General features: G+C 41.9%; 1 protein-coding gene across 3 annotated transcripts in view; it reads left to right on the top strand.

Annotated features, from left to right (window-relative positions):
* bcas1 (brain enriched myelin associated protein 1) overlaps window positions 1–21,472 on the top strand; it is a 169,306-nt gene that overhangs the window by 122,927 nt on the left and 24,907 nt on the right. For 2 of the 3 annotated variants that reach the window (XM_078555364.1, XM_078555361.1), the window contains exons 5-9: window positions 1,485–1,649; window positions 5,643–5,705; window positions 8,749–8,916; window positions 9,841–9,861; window positions 16,072–16,251. In XM_078555364.1, the coding sequence (XP_078411490.1) occupies window positions 1,485–1,649; window positions 5,643–5,705; window positions 8,749–8,916; window positions 9,841–9,861; window positions 16,072–16,251 (597 nt within the window). The remainder of the gene's footprint in view (window positions 1–1,484; window positions 1,650–5,642; window positions 5,706–8,748; window positions 8,917–9,840; window positions 9,862–16,071; window positions 16,252–21,472) is intronic. The other variant, XM_078555362.1, reaches the window with a different exon arrangement.

Below are 21,472 nucleotides of genomic sequence, written 5' to 3' on the forward strand. Positions count from 1 at the left end.
ATCAACACCCCTTTGTCCTTTTGTCTATGACATCTTTGGCAGTCTCTTCTTGGCCTCCACCTATCACTGGCCCCCTATCGAGCTCTCCTGTCCCACCCCCTTCTACTAGATTATAATTCATCTCATTTCTATATGTCTTAGTTCCAACGAAGGGTCATACGGACTCGAAATGTCAACTGTATCCCTCTCCACAGATGCTGTCAGACCTGCTGAGTTTTTCCAGCTTCTTTTGTTTTTGTTCATGGTGACACAGATGTTGACTAAGTGCTGTCGTTCCAGTTTCATCATGCTATCATTTCCTGTCCAACAGGGAGGGGAGATCGCAAATCTGCCTCAATCTCTTTCTTTAATTAACGATTCTGTCTCTTCAAATAAAAAACAAAGCAGAATTTGAAAAGCTTTAACTGCTACTGATGTTTTGTTTTCTTGATAGCAATTAGCTTGATTTTCTCACCGCTGTGTTTGTATGTGTGTAAAAGAGACAGGAAAACGTCCAGGAGATAATCACAAAACTTGCATAGTCATTGTTTACAGAGGCCCCTTGCAAAGTCACAACCGTTGCTCGCACACATGCTATTCCCCTCAGTCTGTGGAATCAGACCCATGCCCTCACCCTCCTTTCACTGCTGAAGCCAGGAATCACTATGAGCCAAAAATGACTCAACTGCATGTTTGGCCAAACCCCAGCTCCTCCCTCCACAGCAATTCCAAAATAATACTACCAGATTCCCGCAGCCCCTGTACAGTGCTGTCAAGCTCCAAGACCATACATACCCATTGAAGCCTAGGACCATCCCCCAGAGCTATAGGGACACAAAATTGTTTGCATAGAGTGCTTTTTTTTGTAGATTCCTGGGGGCAGGCCGCACTGTGGATCCCTTCCTGAACAGTCCATCCAGGTTTCCTCAGTGATATCAATGGTGAAATCCACAGTGGCTGTGTAGGTAATTTGCCCCTGGCCAATCTATGTAGTTGCAAAGCAGTGCTACGCAAACAAATTTTTCCTACATAAAATCCAAGTCTGTCTGTATTGCTGTTGGCATGCAGGATTACCTCCAAATGCATTTTTCTAAATACCCTTTTCCTTCCCAGTATTACCAGTGATTAGATATCCACCTCCACTTGGGTGCATTTTGTACACCATCTTGCTACATATTTACAACTTCAAAAATCATGCAAGATAAAAATAATTATTTATATATCAAGGCAACTTTTGTATTCACAGTAAAACCAAAAGATTTGTGAAATTCAATCCCCAAAGTATCAGTAAACATCCTGCATTCTAATAAAAAAACGAACTTGATTTAGTAACCCTTAGCCAGTGGCTCTGATTTATCCTCTATGTGGAATAAACATCCACCTCGTTATAACACAGCAAATCTTCTGACTCATTGCAAGCTACAGTTCGGGAGGCTCACTAATATATCGTAAATATGTGAATATGTACTGTACAATGCATATGTACTGACAACTGTGTATTGCAGGAAACTGGTGACAGCAGCAGGGATCATACAACGTCGTCATATGGTGACAAAGTATCTCAAAACTCAGCATCAAAATCACCTGAGAACTTCAAGGAGCCCGAGAAGGAAAATAAAGCAGATACACCTGCAGACGATAATTCGGTCATGAATTTCTTCAAAACACTTGTAAGCAATCATAGCTTGTTCTTTTGAGCCTTGATTTTTAAGTCCTGTAGTCAAGGACATCCTGCAGATGTACAAGGAACATAAGGTAATTTCAGGGATCCAAGGCCTGATTTACACAAATTTCAATGCAAGGTCAATCCTCTTCTGGTGCTATTTTTTTAAAGGTAGACATTTAAATTTAAACATTTAACACTTGCGAGGATACTGAGGAGATTTGCCAGGATGTTGCCAGAAATAGAGAATGTTAGATATGAGGAAAGATTGAATCAGGTGGGCTTGTTTTCTTTGAGACAGAGGGAGGCTGAGGGATGATTTAATTGAGGTGTATAAAATTACAATGGGTCTATGAATGGAAAGGAAGGACATATTTCCATTAACAGAGAAGTCAGTAACTAGGGAGCATGGATTTTTAGTAATTGGTAGAAGAGGAGAATTTTTTTGGTAGGGGCAAAAACCCTCATCACATTTTAAAAATAATCCTTTGGTATGCACTTGAAGTGCTTTGGCCTACAGGGTGATGGACCAAGAGCTGGAAAATGGGATTAGATTAATTTTATTCTTTCATGGGATGTGGGCGTCACTGGAAAGGCCAGCATTTGTTGCCCATCCCTAATTGCCCTTGAACTGAATAGCTTGCTAGGCCAGTTCAGAGGTCAGTTGAGAATCAGTGACATTGCTGTGGGTCTGGAGTCATAGGTGGGCCAGACCAGGTAAGGACAGCAAATTTCCTTCCCTAAAGGATATTAGTGAACCAGATGGGTTTTTACGACAATTGACGATAGTTTCATTGTTACCATTGCTGAGACTAATTTTTCAATTCCAGGTTTGTTCATAGAATTTAAATTCCACCAGCAGCCATGATGGGATTGGAACCCGTGTCCCCAGTGCAATAGCCTGAGCCTCTGGATTACTACTCCAATGACATTACCATGACATCACTGTGTCCCCATTATAGCACTTTTTTGGGTGGTACAGACACAATGGCCCAAATGGCCCCCTTTTGTGCCAGAAATCTTGTATGTTTCTATATATGTATGTTTCTGTATTATTATCAAAGTATTCATGGATTAAATTTGTAAATTAATACCAAAAAGAATTGAGTAATCTTGTCTCTTAGATGTTGTAACTGAAACTATGTGAATTGTACTTTTTCTGCTTTACCTTAGTACTATTAGTCTCATTGCCCAAGCATTGAAGGTTATGTTGAAAATTGTAACTGATAGTGTCCGGGAAAGCACAGAACTAAATTGAAGACGACCAGTTTGGATTCCCGGGAGGAAGAGGGACGATCAAGCAATCAGCATTATAAGATTGTTGAGTGAACAGAGTTTAGAGTTTGGACAGGAAGTATATGTTTGTTTTGTAGATTTTGAAAAAGCATTTGAATGTGTTGACTGGATTAATCCCTTGACAGTGCTGAAAGACATTGGAGTAGACTGGAGAGTTAGATGACTGTTAAGAAATCTGTATATAGGACAAACAGCAACAGTGAGAGTAGCCAATGGGAAGTCAGAACCATATGTAACCATGTGTAATTGAAAGAGGAGTACAACAAGAGTGCATCACCAGTCCTCTTCAATGTCTATAAAGAAGCATTGATCAAAAAAATGTTTGAAACACAGAATCTGGCGTTAAGGTGGGCGGGGTGGGGGGGGGGTGGGTGGCAGAGGGGTGTGTGGGGGCAAATGAGAACATCAGCTAGATTTGCAAATGACAAAACAAGCACAGAAGAAAGATTACAAGAATGAGTAGATAGACGAGTAACAGCAGGAATGAATTTTGGAATGAAAGTGAACATTGGCAAAACCAAAGTTATGTGTATCTCAAAATTATCAAGAAATATTCATATATTCATTGAAGTAAAAGAACCAGAACTGGTGCAAGAATTCAAGTATTTAGGAAGCAGAATATCTGCAGATGGTAGGTGCAACAAACAAATAAGAAGAAGGATAGTAATGGGAAAGGCCATATTTAGTAAGCAGAGATAGTTGCTAATCAAAAAGTTGAATAAAGAACTGAAGAAGCAACGTGTAAAGAGCTTGAATTGGAGTGTTTTATCTGAATGTGAGACTTGGACCTTACAGAAAGAGGAGCCCAGCCTGTTAAATAGCTTTGAAATGTGGGTTTGGAGGAGAATGGAAAGAGTCAGCTGGACAGAAAAAGTAACAAATGAAATGCTGAGGAGAGTAAATGAAGAAATTTGCTGAATTTAATTAGGAAAAGGTAGAGAGACTGGGTAGAGCACATCTTAAGAGGGAACGGACTAGTAAGAGACATTTTGGAGGGAAGATTTCAAGGAAAAAGAGGAATAGGAAGGAAAAGAATATCAATATTGGATGACTTGAAAATTGAAGGAAGCTATTGGAAAATGGAAAGACTGGCATAGAGAGCCATTGTGAAGACTGTGACCCAAGGACCTACCTTCGGGCAGAGTGCACGTGATGTTGATGAAGAGTCATATTAGACTCGAAACATTAACTCTGTTTCTCTCTCCACAGATGCTGCCAGACCTTGGAGTTTTTCCAGCATTTTCTGTTCTCATTTCAGATTTCCAGCATCTGCAGTATTTTGTTTTTATATTATTTTGATGCTTTACCTAAGGCATGAAAGTAAATTAAATAAGACTATTAGTTTTTTTATTAAATCCCTTTGTGACAAAAAGAAAAGAATTATTTCACAGTCAAAGGATTTTTTTGAAGTATAGCCAATTGTTTTTTGGCAAGCATGGTAGCTCATCTGTGCACTGGGAGATCACACACACTAATTGGCAGTGAATCTGCTTGGTATTGTTAGTTGAGGAATGTATGCTGACCTAGAGATCTATTCCTGGGCCTTTGCTATCCAGAGAATTTTGTTCCCAATGTAAAATACTGAAGATGCTGGATCTGAGATAAAAAAAATCAAAATACTGGAAATCCTCAGCATGTCTGACAGTGTCTGTGGAAAGAGAAACAGAGTTAATGTTTTAGGTTGATGACCTTTCAATTTCAGTTGCTATTTGCTGTTAAGGGATATTTCCTTTTTTCCCTCACTTCTTGTGATTGCTTTATTTTAAACCATAACATTACCTCTGGAATCTACAAGCATTGATCCTTGGAACCACCCACCTTCTTCCCTCCCTCCCACCCTCCCCTTCCTCATACTGCCCCTTGACAATATCATCCAAAGATATGGGATCAAGCTCTGCATGCATACTAGTTCTCAGCTCTACCTATCACCTGTCTCAATTCATGCACTGCTTCTCTGTTGTCAGACTGTTCATCCAACATCCAGTTTTGAAGGCGCAATTTCTCCTGTTAAACATTGGGAAGCTGAAAACAATGTTTTTTTTGGTCCCCATTACAAACTCCGTATTGTCACTATTGATTCCAACTCTCTTATTCTCTCCATCACAAAGATTACATACTTTCCTCCCTATAACCAACCTCAGTCCATGCCTCAGTTCATCAGGTGCTGAAGCCCTGATCCTTGTCTTTATCACCTTTAAGAACATAAGAACTAGGAGCAGGAGTAGGCAATTCAGCCCCTCGAGCCTGCCCCACCATTCAATACGATCATGGCTGATCTCATTTCGTCCTCAACTCCAATTTCCCGCGCTCTCCCCATAACCTTTCAATCCATTACTAATTAAAAATCTGTCTATCTCCTCCTTACATTTATTCAGCGTCCTGGCATCCACTGCCCTCTGAGGTAGTGAATTCCACAAATTCACGACCCTTTGAGAAAAGTAATTCCTCCTCATTTCTGATTTAAATCTACCACCCCTTAGCCTAAAACTATGGCCTCTCATTCTAGAATGCCCCAGAAGGGGAAACATCCGCTCGACATCTACTTTGTATCCCCTTTAGCATCTTATATACCTCAATTAGATCTCCTCCCATCCTTCTAAACTCTAGCGAATATAGGCCTAAACTGCTCAATCTCTACTTTAGACTCAACTATTTTGGCATTGTTACACAGAAATAATAAAAACATCTGTAATTTTCATTATAGGTGACACCAACAAAATCTTCTTCCAAGACAGAGCTTGGCTCACAGCAGGCCTCAGATGACAAGGTAAACCTCTTATTATTGCTTTCTTCCCTTTGCGGTTTGGTTATATCACATACCATCTGTCACCAGTTATTAGGTGAGCAGCAAAGGAGCAGAAGCATGATGAAGAAAAGGAAGAAGAAGAAAGAGAAAGAGAGGAAGCAGACAACTAGCACAGTTCCCTGCTGTCCATGGAGAGCTAACTTAAGTGCAGTACCAGTAAGCACAACCCCTATACCCTATTCCCGACAGTCTCACACTTTACCTTCCCTCTGTCGTTTACCATCACAGCATCTGTTTGGCCATAATGCAAAAATAACAGTCACAAAAATTAAACATTTCAAATCAAATTTATGAATGAAATCGTGCCATATTGTTTACAAACATAAGTCAATCACATTTTTGCATTTCCTTGGTGCCTGTCTACTGAGTACCATTACCTGTCCTAGTCCTGCTATGTAATGCTGCCCCAGAGGTTGCAGCATGGCTGGTGGATTGCTGCTAACTTTCAGTAAAGGAGACTGCAGGTGGCTTTGGAGGATGTAGCTTCAGAAAGCACAGCTGTGCACTGCACCATCTCAGCTTGGGTGATAGCAGTCTCAGCTGGCTGACTGACAGGCAACGGCAAGAACACTGGCAGTGTTGCAGTGATGGGAGGGCAAATGCTCTCTTCCTGAAAGAGGACAGTTGATTTATGCTCCGTGGAGCCACTGTCACTCCCCCCAGGCAGCATCTCAATAATCCTGGAAATCTGTTTCAGGACACGTTGCTTAACTGCTGTGACACCCTGAAAGGCTCTTTGAACACTGTAATCCACAGCCATGATGAAAACAGTCTGGGCTTGCATAATAGCAATCTGAGCTACTGCAGCACTTGGACATTGAGTGCTGCACTTGTGCTGCGATGGAAGCTACAACAGGCATCAGATGCTGCATCATGCATGGGTCCGTAAAAGTGTTGATGGACTTGGCCACCACTTCCATGCTGAATGGCTAGCTTCACCTATTGCTCAAAGTTCTGAGATATTTTATCCTTCCAGGGCCATTTGATATAGACTGGGCAGTTTTCAGGTCTGATAGTGGCGACCTTAGGCCCATTTATGAGTGTGCTTTCTATGTATCGCACAATGTGCTGGTCAGAGTAGCCATTATCCCACAGAATAGCTTTGATGCACCCTATTTTGGCATCAAGCTTGCATGATGGGAAAATGGCTTGGGCCCTATTTATGAGGTTTCCAATATGACCAATCTTATAGCACATGGAGCTGTAGGAATCCGAAAGCGTATATCGACTTGTGAAGGTAGGCTTGTGGTAGACAGTAGTAGAGAACTCTTAAGCATATTTCTCAACTTGCACGTCGAGGAAAGGGAGTTTGTTAGATTACTCCATTTCAAGGATGAATTAGAGCGCAAGATGGAGCACATTCAGGTGTGTAAGGAAATTCTTACATGCACCTGCAGTTTCAAATATAGCAAACGTGTCATCACCGTATTCTAATATGTAGATGTCATGTTTGCCATCTTTGAATCTGCAGCTGCATGTATTCATTCATTGAATTTCAGTGCCGGTGTAATGCCAGGTGGGTAGGCAGTATGTCCAAATGACTAGCGGATCGTATCAAGCAGCACATCCCTTCGGCTGTTCACAATAAGCAGAGTACTGACTGTATTCAACCAACCCGTGCTTGTAAAACTCAGAACATAATGTCTAACGTTAGATATTATTCCGCAATTGGACAGCACGTGCTGAACAATCCCAAGTGTGCTACAAACTACACTAACAGGCAATTTAAGATTATCATTCGGGCTCACAATGTAGCTCACTTACATTTGCTAAAAGTTACCTATATTCATATGCAGGGGCCTGTTCTCTGCCAGCAAAATGAATATGTCCAGACATTGCACCCACTTTGCTTTTATAAAATTGGGTCTTTGATGCCTTATATGCACTTTGCAGTATTGTCATTCACTCCAAGCATTTACAGAACAATGACCAAAACAAATGTTTGTACAATAGGAGATCTTGAAGGATAGGGAGAATGTAATCTTAAATAACCCAGGATATAAATCATAAATTTAAGGCTCTGTAAAAAGTTTGTTATAGAGTTAATTTTACATTAGTTTGCAATGAATTATTTCCATTTAAAAGTTTTCATTATCAGGGCCTCAATTTTTCAGTCGGCGTGTGGGGCGGGCCCGACATGTCGTGCGTAAAATGACGCGTGATGATGTTGAGCGCGCGTCCCAACATCTTTGCACCCTCTCACGATCTTTTGTTTGGCGGGTGTGCGCCAGAGTTGGCTGCACGCTCGCCAATAACTGATAGACCTATTAAGGCCATTAGTGAATTAATTAATGTAATTGTTCACGCTGCCCGTCCAATCTTAAGTTTGGCGGGCAGGCGAAAAGGCCAAGCGGCCTTCACGTCTTTTAGGAAACCTCATCCACGAGTGGGATGAAGTTTCCTAAAACTTTTACCACTGAAATAAAAAAAAAATTCTGAAATATAAAAACATGTCCCATCTCATGTGACACAGTCACATGAGGGAACGTTTAATTAAATTTTCAAACATTTATTTATTTCAAAAGCGCTTCAATCTCCCTGAGGCACGGAGCTGCCTCAGGGAGATTGAAGCGCTCTTTTGCGTTGGCCCTGACTCTCCCTCCTCCCCCTGCCCGCACAGGTAGCGCTGAGTGCTACAGCTCTCGTCTTATGCTGGGTGGGCCTTAATTGGTCCGTCCGTGTAAAATGGCAGTGCGGAGCCGATCGCGGGTGGCGGTCAGCTCCATGGCCACCTGATCCTGCCGAGTCCGTCCGCCGACTGAATAATTCAGGCCCAGGACTAACATTTCAGCAGGTAATGCCTGGTTCAGTTAGCATTACCCATAGAAATGTTGGCAGAATATGGATATTAGCCTGTGATGCAGAACCAACTAAAACAGAAGCAGAATGGCAATGGTTTTCTTGATTATAAGTATCTTAAGGAAAATTTGAGCCAGCTCAATTTCGAGGTTAATCATGTGCAAGTGTGATAATGAAAAATGAGTGTATTTTGTTTTATTGATAGAATAAAGTAAATGGTGAACATAAAGAAGCAGCAGCTAAATCCCACAAATTAGAACAAAAAGCAGCAGAACAGGAGATGTCCAAGACAAATGATGCAGATTCCTCCGATAAAGCAAAACTAGAAAAGTCACCAACACAAAGTCCATTTGGAAAGCTGTTTAAGCAAAAGGTCAGTAACAGCACAGTAATTTCATTACTTTAAACATTTTTTATTCGGGTTAATGATAACCCTCAGCTATTACTATGACCTGCTGTATTGTAATCTGTACATATATGTGTTGCTCTCCTGAAACACCGAATGAAATAACTCTTGATGTTATAGTTGGACAGCTCACTTACATAGTTAATTACAAATTTAATTCTGGACATGTAGCAGCCTGTCAAATCTAAGTTTTCATTATAGACACCTTTAACAAATGGCAAACTAAAAGCCAAGCCCAATTATTAACCGCAATACATACAAACAGATTAACTACACAGGTAGAAGAAGCTGTCAGTCAGAAACCAGCAAATCACCACCACTACAATTTAACACTTAAAACAGAAAGTATTAAAGTAATAGCATCACATTTTTTGAAATTATGGGGTTAATTAGAAGACACCAGTGTTGCAGCCCTATCTCTGATTGGTATCCCTTTCAAGGGATCCTGGCATCCTGGCTGGGGCTGCAGAATTATAGCTTGTGTGTAGTAGTCCAAGTTAAATCAAAATGTTGCACATACCTCAAGTACATAGGCACAAATAAATCTGATAAAGGATAGGATCTTATTAAACTCACATGAATATTATGAAAATTCACTTCCTTTTACAGAGAGATGAAGAGAAGTGTAAGTATAACTGTTGATGAACAACATTTTAATTGGGAATGTGTGTTGGATATTCAGCCTTGCATGTGGCTGTCCTATTTCTGCTGTTACATGGTTCAGTCTCAAGTGAGGTCAGAAAGACCCTTGTTCTGTGGCAGTGGCCATTGCACATTACTCAATGCAACTGCACCTCCCAGGTATAACATTTCTAAAATTAGTTATATATTTGACAACATAAAATCTTATTTAATGATCAATTCATTTTGGTCTTTTCTTTCTTCACTCAGACCATCAAGGAAGTACCACAGGTCAGTGCAAATCAACATGTAAGTTAATTATCTACTGTAAATTCTGTGATCCTCTGAAGCCAGCAGAGACACTCAGTCGAAGGAAATGTGTCAAAGATGGGATTACTGAATGCAATCCCAATGCCATGATGTGCACTTCAGTCAAAGGAGTTCCTTCCTAGGAGTGCTGAATTTAGCCTTTTGTGTACTGTACTACAATTGTATTAAACTGTCATGCTAGCTATAAATGTTAATATAATGGCAGAATTTATATCACACTAAGTGCTGTTTTTCTTCTAATTTTCTTTTTGGGAGGCCATTTATTACCATGCATCATTTTCTATTTGGGAGGGCACAGTGGTCTGCTGTTGACTTCTGTAAGACTGTTATTGATGCCATTGAGATCAAATAGCGGGAGGTGTGATTCAGATAGGGCATGTCAAAAACATCTAATTTTTCTTACCCCTCAGATGAAATGTCTTGCTTCTTCATCTGCCAGCTCACCTCAAACTAGCACGCTACTAGTTACATTACTCCACCATACACAGTGACTATATCTTTGATTTATGAGAAGAGTAAGCATAAACTGGTTTTATAGATTTGTCAATTTCTGCATCCTAGGGATAAATTGTTCCACTTATATTGCAGAACCAGGAAATTTCATGTACCAATGCATGGTCTTCTATATCAGTTATCTTTCTTCTGTCTTTCCTCTATTTCTTTTGCCAGCATATGTTTCAAAGGTAAGGTTCCTCTGGTTCTGTTGCTTTTTGTACAGTGTGAGCTCAGACCATAATTGATGAACCATAGGAGGGCCATGACCAACAAGCCAAACTCTATCCTCACACGATGAGCATATGAGCCATACTTATAAACAAGAGTTTAGCAGAGTGAGAACCATGGCTGTTATTTTTTTTCCTTCTCCCCAGACCCCAAATGTTAAGAACACTACTTTCACAGCTAACTTATTTTGCAAGTAATGCACAATATCTTCTAGAGACACAAGGTTGGAAATGTTGAATCTGAGGCAGTAAATGGCTGTTCTTAAATTTGCTTTGTCTTGGCAGGTGAATATTAAAAATAAATTTAGTGAGCACTTATCCAGCTCTTAAAAGAAAAATAAAAGTCATTTTTTCCCATTCACCCTTTGTATTATCATATGGAAATATTAATTATGAACATTTTGACACATTTTCGGAACCACATCATTTTACATATCTTGTCACATAATCAGTATTTAACAAGGAAAGAATAACTTGGCAACTGTAACCACATTAAACCAGGTCCAGGTTAATGATCTAAAGCAGGAACCTGAGCTAAGATTTTCTTTTCTTCGCCTAGAGTCTCAGAGTCAACTTAGCTGCTGCAAATTGATATCAGCTAAATCAGTACGGTGGCTCTCTAAGGATCCTGCTTTACATGGCTCAACACCACACCAGGCAGTTTATTTATGCATTGCCCATCCAGCTTTTGACAGCTTAATAAGTTGTTTTGATAATTATATCAACTTTATTGTATTATTTTTCTGCTACAATTAATGACAGATATAAGCAATATCAAAACTATTGGGGATAGGATACTTTTGGCCACACTCCGATGCTGATACAAAAACATCAACTGAATGGCTGAGTTATGAGAGTTTTCTCGGAAAAGTTTAGAACACAGTTGCTATTAGAATTCCAATAAGACAGTGGCACAGATTTTAATCATATTTATCCATGTGTAATACAGAATGGATATACATTTCTATTTGTAGTTGGTTCCCTGAGGCTGTTTGATAATTTAAATGCCCATTGCACTGATAGTTCTCACGGAATATCACAGAGCAAAATGAATGACAAAGACTTGTCTCCAACTTGTATTCTGTGGATTAATGCCTAGTTATATACATTAGCTCCTATTGATATTTCCAACAAGAGAAAAATAATTTAATTAATAATTCTTTAGTGAGGCCCACATTTATTGCCAATCCCTAATTGCCCTTGAGAAGGTGGTGGTGAGCTGCCTTCTTACACCCCGGCAGTCCATGTGGTGTAGGTACACCCACAGTTCTGTTAGGAGGAGAGTTCCAGGATTTTGACCTAGCGACAGTAAAGGAATAGTGATATATTTCCAAGGCAGGACAGTGAGTGGCTTGGAGGGGAACCTGCTGTGATGGTGTTGTGAGAATGGATGTTATTTTTTTTTAAATATTTTTGGGGAATATTGTATTATTCTGTAAAGAAGGCTGGATGTCTGTGTGTGTGAATGTGATTTAATGAAGCTGTGAAAAGATTGAAAGGAGTCAGGTTGTCTGGGGGATTTAAAAGGTTAGGGGTGTTAGGTTGAGGTACAAGTAAATGGGTTAGATCAAACATTTGCATTTTTAGGTAAGTTGAGAGTTTGTTTGAATATCAAGGGAGAGTCAGAGGTGAGTAAGAAACATGTTTGCATCTTGCAGGAGTTCCAAAGATAAACAGTAGTGGGGATGTTATATTTTATTGACCTGAAAGCAAAGACAAAATAGAGACATAAAAGATTTAATGTTTGGAAGGATTTGAGATTCAAAGAGGTGTGAGAACAATAGAACCTCAGATGAAAGGGGGGGGGGAAAGGTATTTTAGAGTTAGTGTGGAAAGCTTAGGATGGAGATAGCTGGAGCTGTTGAGCTATAGCTAGAGCTCTGGGCTGGGAGAGGATGCCATTTGAACCAGCCATCCAGTCAAGCCAGAGAAGTCTTGGGCTGCATCAAGCAGTTTTATTCTGAAGTGGTTTCCTCTGCAGAGTGGAAGAAGGTAGAGGTCATGTGGTATGCTTTTATTGAAGCTACAGCAGTTTGCCTTGGATAACGTTACTGGATTTTATAGTTAAACATCTATATGGTAGTGTTACCTGGAAGGCGCTTACTTGTAGGCTCAACCAAGTAGAGAGTTTTTTTGGGGGAATGTTTTGTAAGGCTAACTTTAATTGTGTAACTGTAATCTTGTGTGCTTAAGTTTTCTTTTATTCCTGGTTTAACAAAACTTTTACTTTTAATTTTTTAAATCCCAAAATGTGCTACTGGACCTCTTACTGCTGAGGTCGGTACATCATCTTCTCGTTTTCAGAATACTATACAAAAGGGTAAGGCCCGTAAGCCAGGTTTCCCTCTGAGGTTTGGTTTGCACAGCAATTAACACCGGCTGTGGTCATAATAGTTTTCCAATGCATCTGCTGCCCTTGTCCTTCTAGGTGGTAGAGGTTGTGGGTATGAAAGGTGCTGTAGAAGTAGCCTTGGTGAGTTGCTGCAGTGCATCCTGTAGATGATACACAATGCTGCAGCTGTGCATTGATGGTGAAGGGAGTTAATGTTTAAGGTGGTGGCCAGAGTGCTAATCAAGTGTGCTGCTTTGATCTTGATGATGTGGATCATTTTAAATGTTGTTGGAGCTGCTCTCATCCAGGCAAGTGCAGGGTATTCCACCACACTCCTGATTAGTGCCTTGTAGGTGTTGTACAGGCTTTGGGGAGTCAAGAGGTGAGTTATTCGCCACAGAATTCTCAGCCTCTGACGTGCTCTTGTAGCCACAGTATTTATGGTGTAGTCCAGTTCAGTTCTGGCCAATGGCAACCCCAGGATGTTGATGGTGGGGGATTCAGCGATGGTAATGTCATTGAATGTCAAGGGGAGATGGCGGATTCTCTCTTGTTGGAAATCGTTATTGCCTGTCGCTTGTGTAGTGCAAATGCCAGCCCAAGCCTGCATCTTGTTCAGGTCTTGCTGCATATGGACAGGGTCGGCTTCAGTATCTGAGGAGTCGAGAATGGTGCTGAACATTGTGCAATCATCAGCGAACATCCCCACTTCTGACATTATGATGGAGGGAAGGTCAATGATGAAGGATCTGAAGATGGTTAGGCCTAGAACACTACCCTGAGGAACTCTGCAGTGATGCCCTGGCACAGAGATAATAGACCTCCAACAGCCACAACCATCTTCCTTTGTGATAGGTATGACTCCAACGAGTGGAGAGGGTTCCCTCAATTCCCATTGACTTCAGTTTTGCTAGTGCTCCTTGATTATGTTTTGGGACTGTCTCTAATTCAATGTTAAATGAGATAGTGAAGAGTCATGTGATCTGCTTCGAATTCTGTCTGACGAAAAGCCGAGCTGGCTTGGTTACCCTGCGGACAAGGAGGCCCAAGTCAAGACTTACTAAGAGCAAGGTTCAACATGTTCACACCTGCAACAAAGACAAGACCAGTTGGGGCTGCCTGTGGGCAGATCTTCTGTCTCTGAGATTTTGGACACAGAGAGAGAGAGAGGTCTCACAGAAAGACAAAGGGCTGCAGCTAGTGTGGTCAGCAGAGAAGAGAGTGTGTCCTTTCACTGGACTACCAGGCAGAATTTAGAGTGGATTGTGGCATAGTGGTGATGTCACTGAGTTAGCAATCCAGGGACCCAGGCTCATGCTCTGGGGAATGGTTCAAATTCCATCATGGCAGCTATTGGAATTTAAATTCAATTACTAAATCTGGAATGTAAAGCTAGTTTCAGTAATGGTGACCATGAAACTATCATTGATTGTTATAAAACCCCATCTGGTTCACTGATGTCCTTTGCCTGGTCTGGCGTACATGTGACTCCAGGCCCACAGCAATGTGTGACTCTCGACTACCCTGAAATGGCTGCTAGCAAGCCTCTCAGTTCAAGTGCAGTTAGGTTTGGGCAACAATTGCTGGCCTTGCCAGCAATGCCCACATCCCATGACAGGATTTTAAAAATCCATGACAATCTAAGGAATCCGGAAGATTTATTCTGGCTGAGGCAGGGAGAAAGGGGTAAAGAGTCGTGATTTTTCCGGTAGTTGAGAGTTTTAATGATCATGCAATGTTACTACTCAACAAAACAAAGAGAAGCAAACTCATTGGCAGCTGGGAGTTATGTTGGACTGGCTCCTGTAAAAACCGCAATTCTGCAGAGTGGAGGCAGTGAAGTATAACTGTGGCATGGGGTTTTTGGCCATGTTAAAAAGTTAAAGAGAGTTATCTATTCTGTAGTATTCATTGCCTACTAAATTGTGTTTAGTTGCTTTTAGTTTACTTGTTGTAGTAGAAGTCTTAAGACCTTGACATGTGATCCTTTCAGTTGGTCACTGGGAATTCAAATCTCTCGTGTAAAGTTATCAATCTCTATGGGAACTGTAACTATATCTTTTCTCTGGCTCTTTTCTTTATCCTTCCCTATTTCCACTTCATAAAGGTGATGGTCATATTTTGCATAGTTCCACTATTGGCTGCTGGCCTTTTGGTAACTCATCCAAGAGGACATACTTCATTTTTGAACCTACCCCTATGAATAGTTCAGCCATTTGGTCCAGATTTGATACCTATGGTGTGCTGAGTTATCTGATAGCAACTGGACAGCTACAATTGGCCTCAGCGCTCCTTAATTAGGAAGGAAAAATTCCCTCCCCTCATTGCTGGAAAAGTGAATGTCTGAATGTGGGTAAGGATAAGATTGGGCTCCATTGAGAAGTCTCCTATGCTGAATAGTTTACTAGCACTCCCTATTGAGGCATATGTGTGAATAATGGCTAGTTGGGAAAGATACTGAAGGGCATCCAGCACGTATGAAACCATACCCAAGTCAACAATTTTAGGAAAGGAGGAGGGGAAAAATTTGTTGGAGAGAATTTGGTTAAAAGAAACAGGAAATAAATATAACTGGTGTATTTGATAGCGTGGATGAATACAGAAAGTCTGTCCTTACACATTCATGCATCTGGCAGAAACCACAATTCAACACATGTTGATTTTCCCTCCTTCCTTGTTCAGGATGTGAGACTGGTTTTTGTAGCCCATAATTTTCTGACTGTGATCCAGTATTTAAATATAATCCAGGGCAGTATAGCTGAATAACACACAATTCTGTACATTATCTATTGGGCTATTAGGACAGCACAAATCATTACATAGTGGTAAATTGAAGTTACATTTTTGAATACTGGTTATTGACACATTATTGGTAATGTGATTTATTTAAAAACAATACATGGTAACTTTCTATGCTGTCATTATCCAGATGGTAAAATGTTGGCATCAGTGATATATACTTACTGTAGAAGCTTAGGTCAAAAGTAGTCCACCATGGATCCAGGATACTGGACCAGTACTGCCTGTGCATATCATGTGTATAGACAATGCTGCATTTTCAAATCTGTATGTCATTGTAATTTCACCAATAAATATAATATTTTATTTATTATTCAGGTTGAACAAGAAAATGTGACCAGTACAACTGATGCAAAATCTGAAAAAGGCATATCCCAGCCACAAAAACAAATATCAAAACAGGAGATTAAAAGTCCTGAATCTGCACAGAAAGTGAAATCTGAAGAGGAGGAAGTTAAACCAGCCAAAAAGGGCTTCCTGAATTTCTTCAAACAGATGGTAAATAAACAGGTGCAACTTTATTAACATATATCCTCCAGTCCTGAGATCTTGGTCTGAATTTTAACCTTAAAAACAGACATGTTAGGCAGAATTTTGCCCTTGATGGGCGGGCAGGCCCCACCAGTTTGGCGGCGGGCGGGCAGCCGATCGACGCCGCCGCCGAAACAGGCCCGTCGCCATTTTAAGTGGGCGATAAAGGCCCGCCCAGTGGGCCGCCTGACGGGAAGCGCTATGCGCTTCCTGTGCGGGGGCGGGGGAGGCGATTCCCCAACTGTCAGAGTGCGCTCTTTTGTGCATGCGCGTGAAAGAGCACACATCTCCCTGAGGCAAAGTGCTGCCTCAGGGAGATCGCTGAAAGGCTGGCAAATATAAAAAATAGAACAATAAAAAATTAATTAACATGTCCCCCACATGTGAAAATGACACACGAGATGGGACATGTTAATGAAATAAACAAAAACTTTATTAAACGTTTTTAAAACCACTATCAAATCTCATCCCGCCACTGGGTGAGGTTTGTAAAAAAAATCACCTACCCGCCTGCCCATTGGGCCTGTGCGCCGAGCCAAAGTTCGCACGGGCCCCTCAAAATCGTCGACAATTGGCAAGTTAAGGGCCTTAACGAGGCCTTTAATTAATGACGGGTGCACGTCCCGCTGCATAGCGCGCCCGCCGACCGAAATATCGCGATGCCGCGCGCTGACGTTGGGACGCTCGCGCGACATTTTAAGTGCTGGCGTGCGGGCTCCGCCACCTGCACACCAGCCAGAAGAGTCTGCCTGTTGAGTTGACCTGAAAAACCTATTTCCTGACCAAAACTGATCTTCAAATCACCCATTTCTAGCTTTAACTGAGGAAAGAAAGTGAGCAAGCAATGAACCTAATTCAAGGAAGTGGGCTGCATCTTTAAATATGGCAATGAGGCTGCAAGCTTCATTTTCATTCAGATTAACTGCTGGGGGCTGGGTTTGCCAAATGTCTGGGAAGCTGGCAGCTTCACCTAGGCGAGCCCTTGGTGGATTCAAGAGATAAATGCCTTCACACCTGCCTCCTCGATTCAGGTACCTGGCACTCTCTCAAACATCTTTCCCCCGAAACCTCGAACCCACCATGAGGCCTCTAGCCTCTAACCATCCCACAATACCCCTTTCTCCCCCCAACAAGAGGCCTCCCCAGAAGGAAAAAACAGTTCAGACCAGTATTCTTATTTCCCAGTTTTTATTGTTTTTCCCTTCTGCGTCTGATTATGTAGTAAAAGGGTCTGGCTCATGAAGGGTTGATGTGACTGAGTACAGTAATGACCACACAGTGATGTAAGAAAACATGACCAATACTTTGGGGTCAGTGTAGTGTTAGACAAAGCCGCATATAGAAGGAAGCATGGAGACAGCTCCTAGCTTGGACATTTACTTTATATATAGGTTTTATAAAGTATATATAGTTTCTAGTAGTTATTAACTACTTACTGTTAAACTACCGAAGATTACGAATACCTTAATAACTCCTACTGAACAACGACCAACACCTGACAACAGATTCAACCCCTCCATGCCTCCCCCCATCCCCCCACAAGCCTCTGAACTTTGATTTCCTAACATCCCTGCGCTCTTCCACCAAGGATCCGACTCTACCCCCAGGCCTCCGATACGATCCTCAGGCCATATGTTTCCCCCACCATGAGGGCTCCAACCATCTCCTGCCCCAGTTCCAGATCCCTCCTGCCCCAACCCTCCCCCTCCCCACCCCGGATCAGCATCCCACTCGATGGAACCTTGCCCTAGTCACCCCACTCCCACCCTGCCCCCTCCCTAATCTGCCACCCCTTCCCTGGTTGAGCACCCCCTCCGCTCTCTGGCATGCAGTCATCTGCTGCAGTCTTCACTGACCTGCACCTTGAGGTCCAGAAGTCAATCAGCTGGCCTCTGGACAGCGAGCGAATCACTGACATGCTGTGGAGTTTGTGGGGAAATCCTGAATTACAGATTCCTTATGATTCTTTGACGCACCTGCTCCCAGTGGGTCAAGCCAGAGGAAAAAAAAAATCCCCTCTTTACGTAGATATGTCTATTGTCTGGTAAGTATGACTTTTCTTTTCCTATATAAATCACCTGAAGTGATCTTTTACTCAGTTAGACTTGTTAGAGACTGTACTTGGGGAAGTTATTCCAATATAGAACAAAATACATCACATTGACTGGGAAATAGGCAGAGTACAGGAACTACAGAAAAACAAAGGGTTCATGCCATCTGGAGAGCAAGAAATAGCAGGTTAAAAGTAGAGGAGGAAATGTCAAAGACAGATTTGTTTCTTTACTTTTCTCCTTTAGTGAGTAAAAAATTAGTAGTTGAAGAATCCACTCCTAATTCACCCAAGGAATAGTGTTTGTAAAGTTCCACAACTTCTCCATGGCAAGGTTACATAACCTTTTGGTAGATACCATTTGCTGAATATTGTGGGATTAAACTAAGGAAACATAAGGTACTAGAAAATGCTTTTTCCATGGTGTTAAATAAAATGGAAATTTGTGTTTTACTTGGTAGAAAAATATGCCACCCTTGTTTTCAAAATGCTTCTATTGAGATCCTGTCTCATTCCTGGACTCAGTTCAGAGACTAGGGAATATGTGTGCAATGGTGTTTTCAGCCCTAAACTGTATGCTGAACATGGGCATTGTAACAGAAAATTAACCATGTCAGATCCAACATCATTTTCCAACATTAATTACAACAAAAATTTCTGAGTAAAGTGCAGTAGGAATGCAGTAAAAATGCCCAGGGAAGTTGCAGGATTATCCATAATGGAAACACCAGCATGATTCTCATTAGGCAACTACAGTCCTCAGGAATCACAAAAGTTTGTTTTGCTTTTGCTGTTTAGCTATAGCCTTGACTAATAGTTAAGCTTGATGCCTACTTTGGTAAGTGGAACAGCTTTTTGCTGCTCAGCATGATGAGTAAGTGTTCCTCTGAAGTTTGACATTGCTGTTTTCTATATTATGTATATATTATTTTGCAAAGTGAGTCCCATCTCCCGGAGTGACTGGCCGCAAAATTTGGTAAGGCATGAAAACAAGTGCGAGGATTGGGATGAAGGACTAACTTCATCTGCTGTTTCTGATGCAGACAGCTCACAAATAATTTAAATGATTGTAGAATGCAGCCACTGCCAAGCATGCTGTTGTATGGCTGCACACCTGAAGAGTGCGTGCAAAATCATAAGAAGCTAGCACCACCTCCTCCTAAAGGGGAGGTACATTCTGGCCAGAGCAGGTGCTGGAACTAGTTACAAAAGCAGAACACTGAATTACGGACAACATGGCAGAGAGTGAGTCCTAAGATTTTCCAATGCTACACTAGAGACTAGTCAAGGAAGTGCAAAAGGAGGAGAGAGATTCACTCTCTGCCAGGAACTAGGAAGTCCTCTAAACAAACTCTCAGAATGGGAGCAAATAGCTGTGGTGGGCAATGCCAAGAGTCTAGCCCCAAGGACCTGGATGTAGCCCTGCAAGAAGTTTAATAACTTCACACCAGTGGTCAATATCAGTAAATGCCACATTCTACCGCCTGTCCCACTAGCCTAACAATATTGCTCCAGCACCACACGCCCATTACTTACATACCAACAATCTCTATCAATAATGACTCATTTCTATTATTCATGGCTTCACTTCACCTTAGCCCTGCTGCAAGCTGCACACCAACATCTCAGCTTGCACACACTGTCAGCTATTCAACCATGACAGTCACATTATGCAAATAGATTGCACTACATATGCTAACACAGTTGCCTCTCTCTTTCAGGACAAGGTGGTGCATAATCAGGGGACAAGCATGGCTACATGTCCTCACCCCATTGGAGGAGATGGTGTTTGCCATCATTGGAGCAGCCATGACTAAGCCCATGGCTGGCAGCGAGGTTAACACCATCAAAGATGACACACCTAATCCTCCTCCTCACATCCCGCATGCCCCTCATCCATCAATCTCTTCTGATTCCCAAGCTTCAAGTGGTGTAAGCATGCACCTCATGCTTTCTCCCCTCCACTTGCCACAACCCCAGCCTTGTGTCTTAGGAGAGGCAGTGGTGTCACTGGACTGGTAATCCAGAGACCCAGGGAAATGCTCTGTAGACCTGGGTTCTAATCCACCATAGCAGAAGGTGGAATTTGAATTCAATTTTTAAAAATCTGGAACTAAAAGTCTAATGATGACCATGAAACCACTGTCGATTGTTGTAAAAACCCATCTCATTTGCTAATTTCCTTTAGGGAAGGAAACCTGCCATCCTTACCTGGTCTGGTCTACATGTGACTCCAGACCCACAGCAATGTGGTTGACTCTTAAAAACAAAATGCTCTCTGAACCAAGGCAATAAATGCTGGCCTAGCCAGCGATGCCCACATCCCATGAATGAATAAAAAAAAACTCCTTTCACATACCCGTGAACTGCAGCCTGGCCAGGCATTGGTGGAAGAGCAGGAAGACAACGATGAAACACTTTTATTCCCTCTAGCGCTCATAGCCACCGGCTCAGATATGGAAACTGCACGTACTTTAGAATATAGTTTAGAGGTGGGATCTGCATGTGGAGAGAGACTGGGCATGATTAGGTTACAGCCAGGGCAGGGCACAAGGCACTGGTGCTAGGTTGCTGGAGGGTGAGTTAGCACATGAACTGTGCTGCAGAAGACTCAGATGAGGACTTTGATGAGTTGGCATACAGAAGTTTGGTGGTATGCACAATGAAATACTTGGTGCAGTCCTGCTAATTAGCTTGTTGTCAATAAAGAGGAGCATGGAGGAATTCAGCACAAACTTGGCACAGGACTTTGGGCAGAGTTTAGAAACCATCTTCTTCAACATGCAAGTAGTGCCTAACTTCACAGGAACACTTGCGGACCTATGCATAATGCGGCATCTGATGGCCAATGTCTCAACTTCTATTGCAACACAAGCAGAAGCCAGAGTGCTACAGTGGAAGTTCAGACTGAAGCCCCATGAGCATGCTGCCACGAAGGCTCAGATTGCTCTCATCATGGCTGCAGAGTTTTTTTTTATTCGTTCATGGGATGTGGGCATCGCTGGCTAGGCCAGCATTTATTGCCTTGGTTCTGAGAGCTTTTTTTTTAAGAGTCAACCACATTGCTGTGGGTCTGGAGTCACATGTAGGCCAGACCAGGTAAGGATGGCAGGTTTCCTTCCCTAAAGGACATTAACA

Source organism: Cetorhinus maximus, chromosome 13 (genome assembly GCF_964194155.1).
Source record: "Cetorhinus maximus chromosome 13, sCetMax3.hap1.1, whole genome shotgun sequence".
Taxonomy (NCBI): Eukaryota; Metazoa; Chordata; class Chondrichthyes; order Lamniformes; family Cetorhinidae; genus Cetorhinus; species Cetorhinus maximus.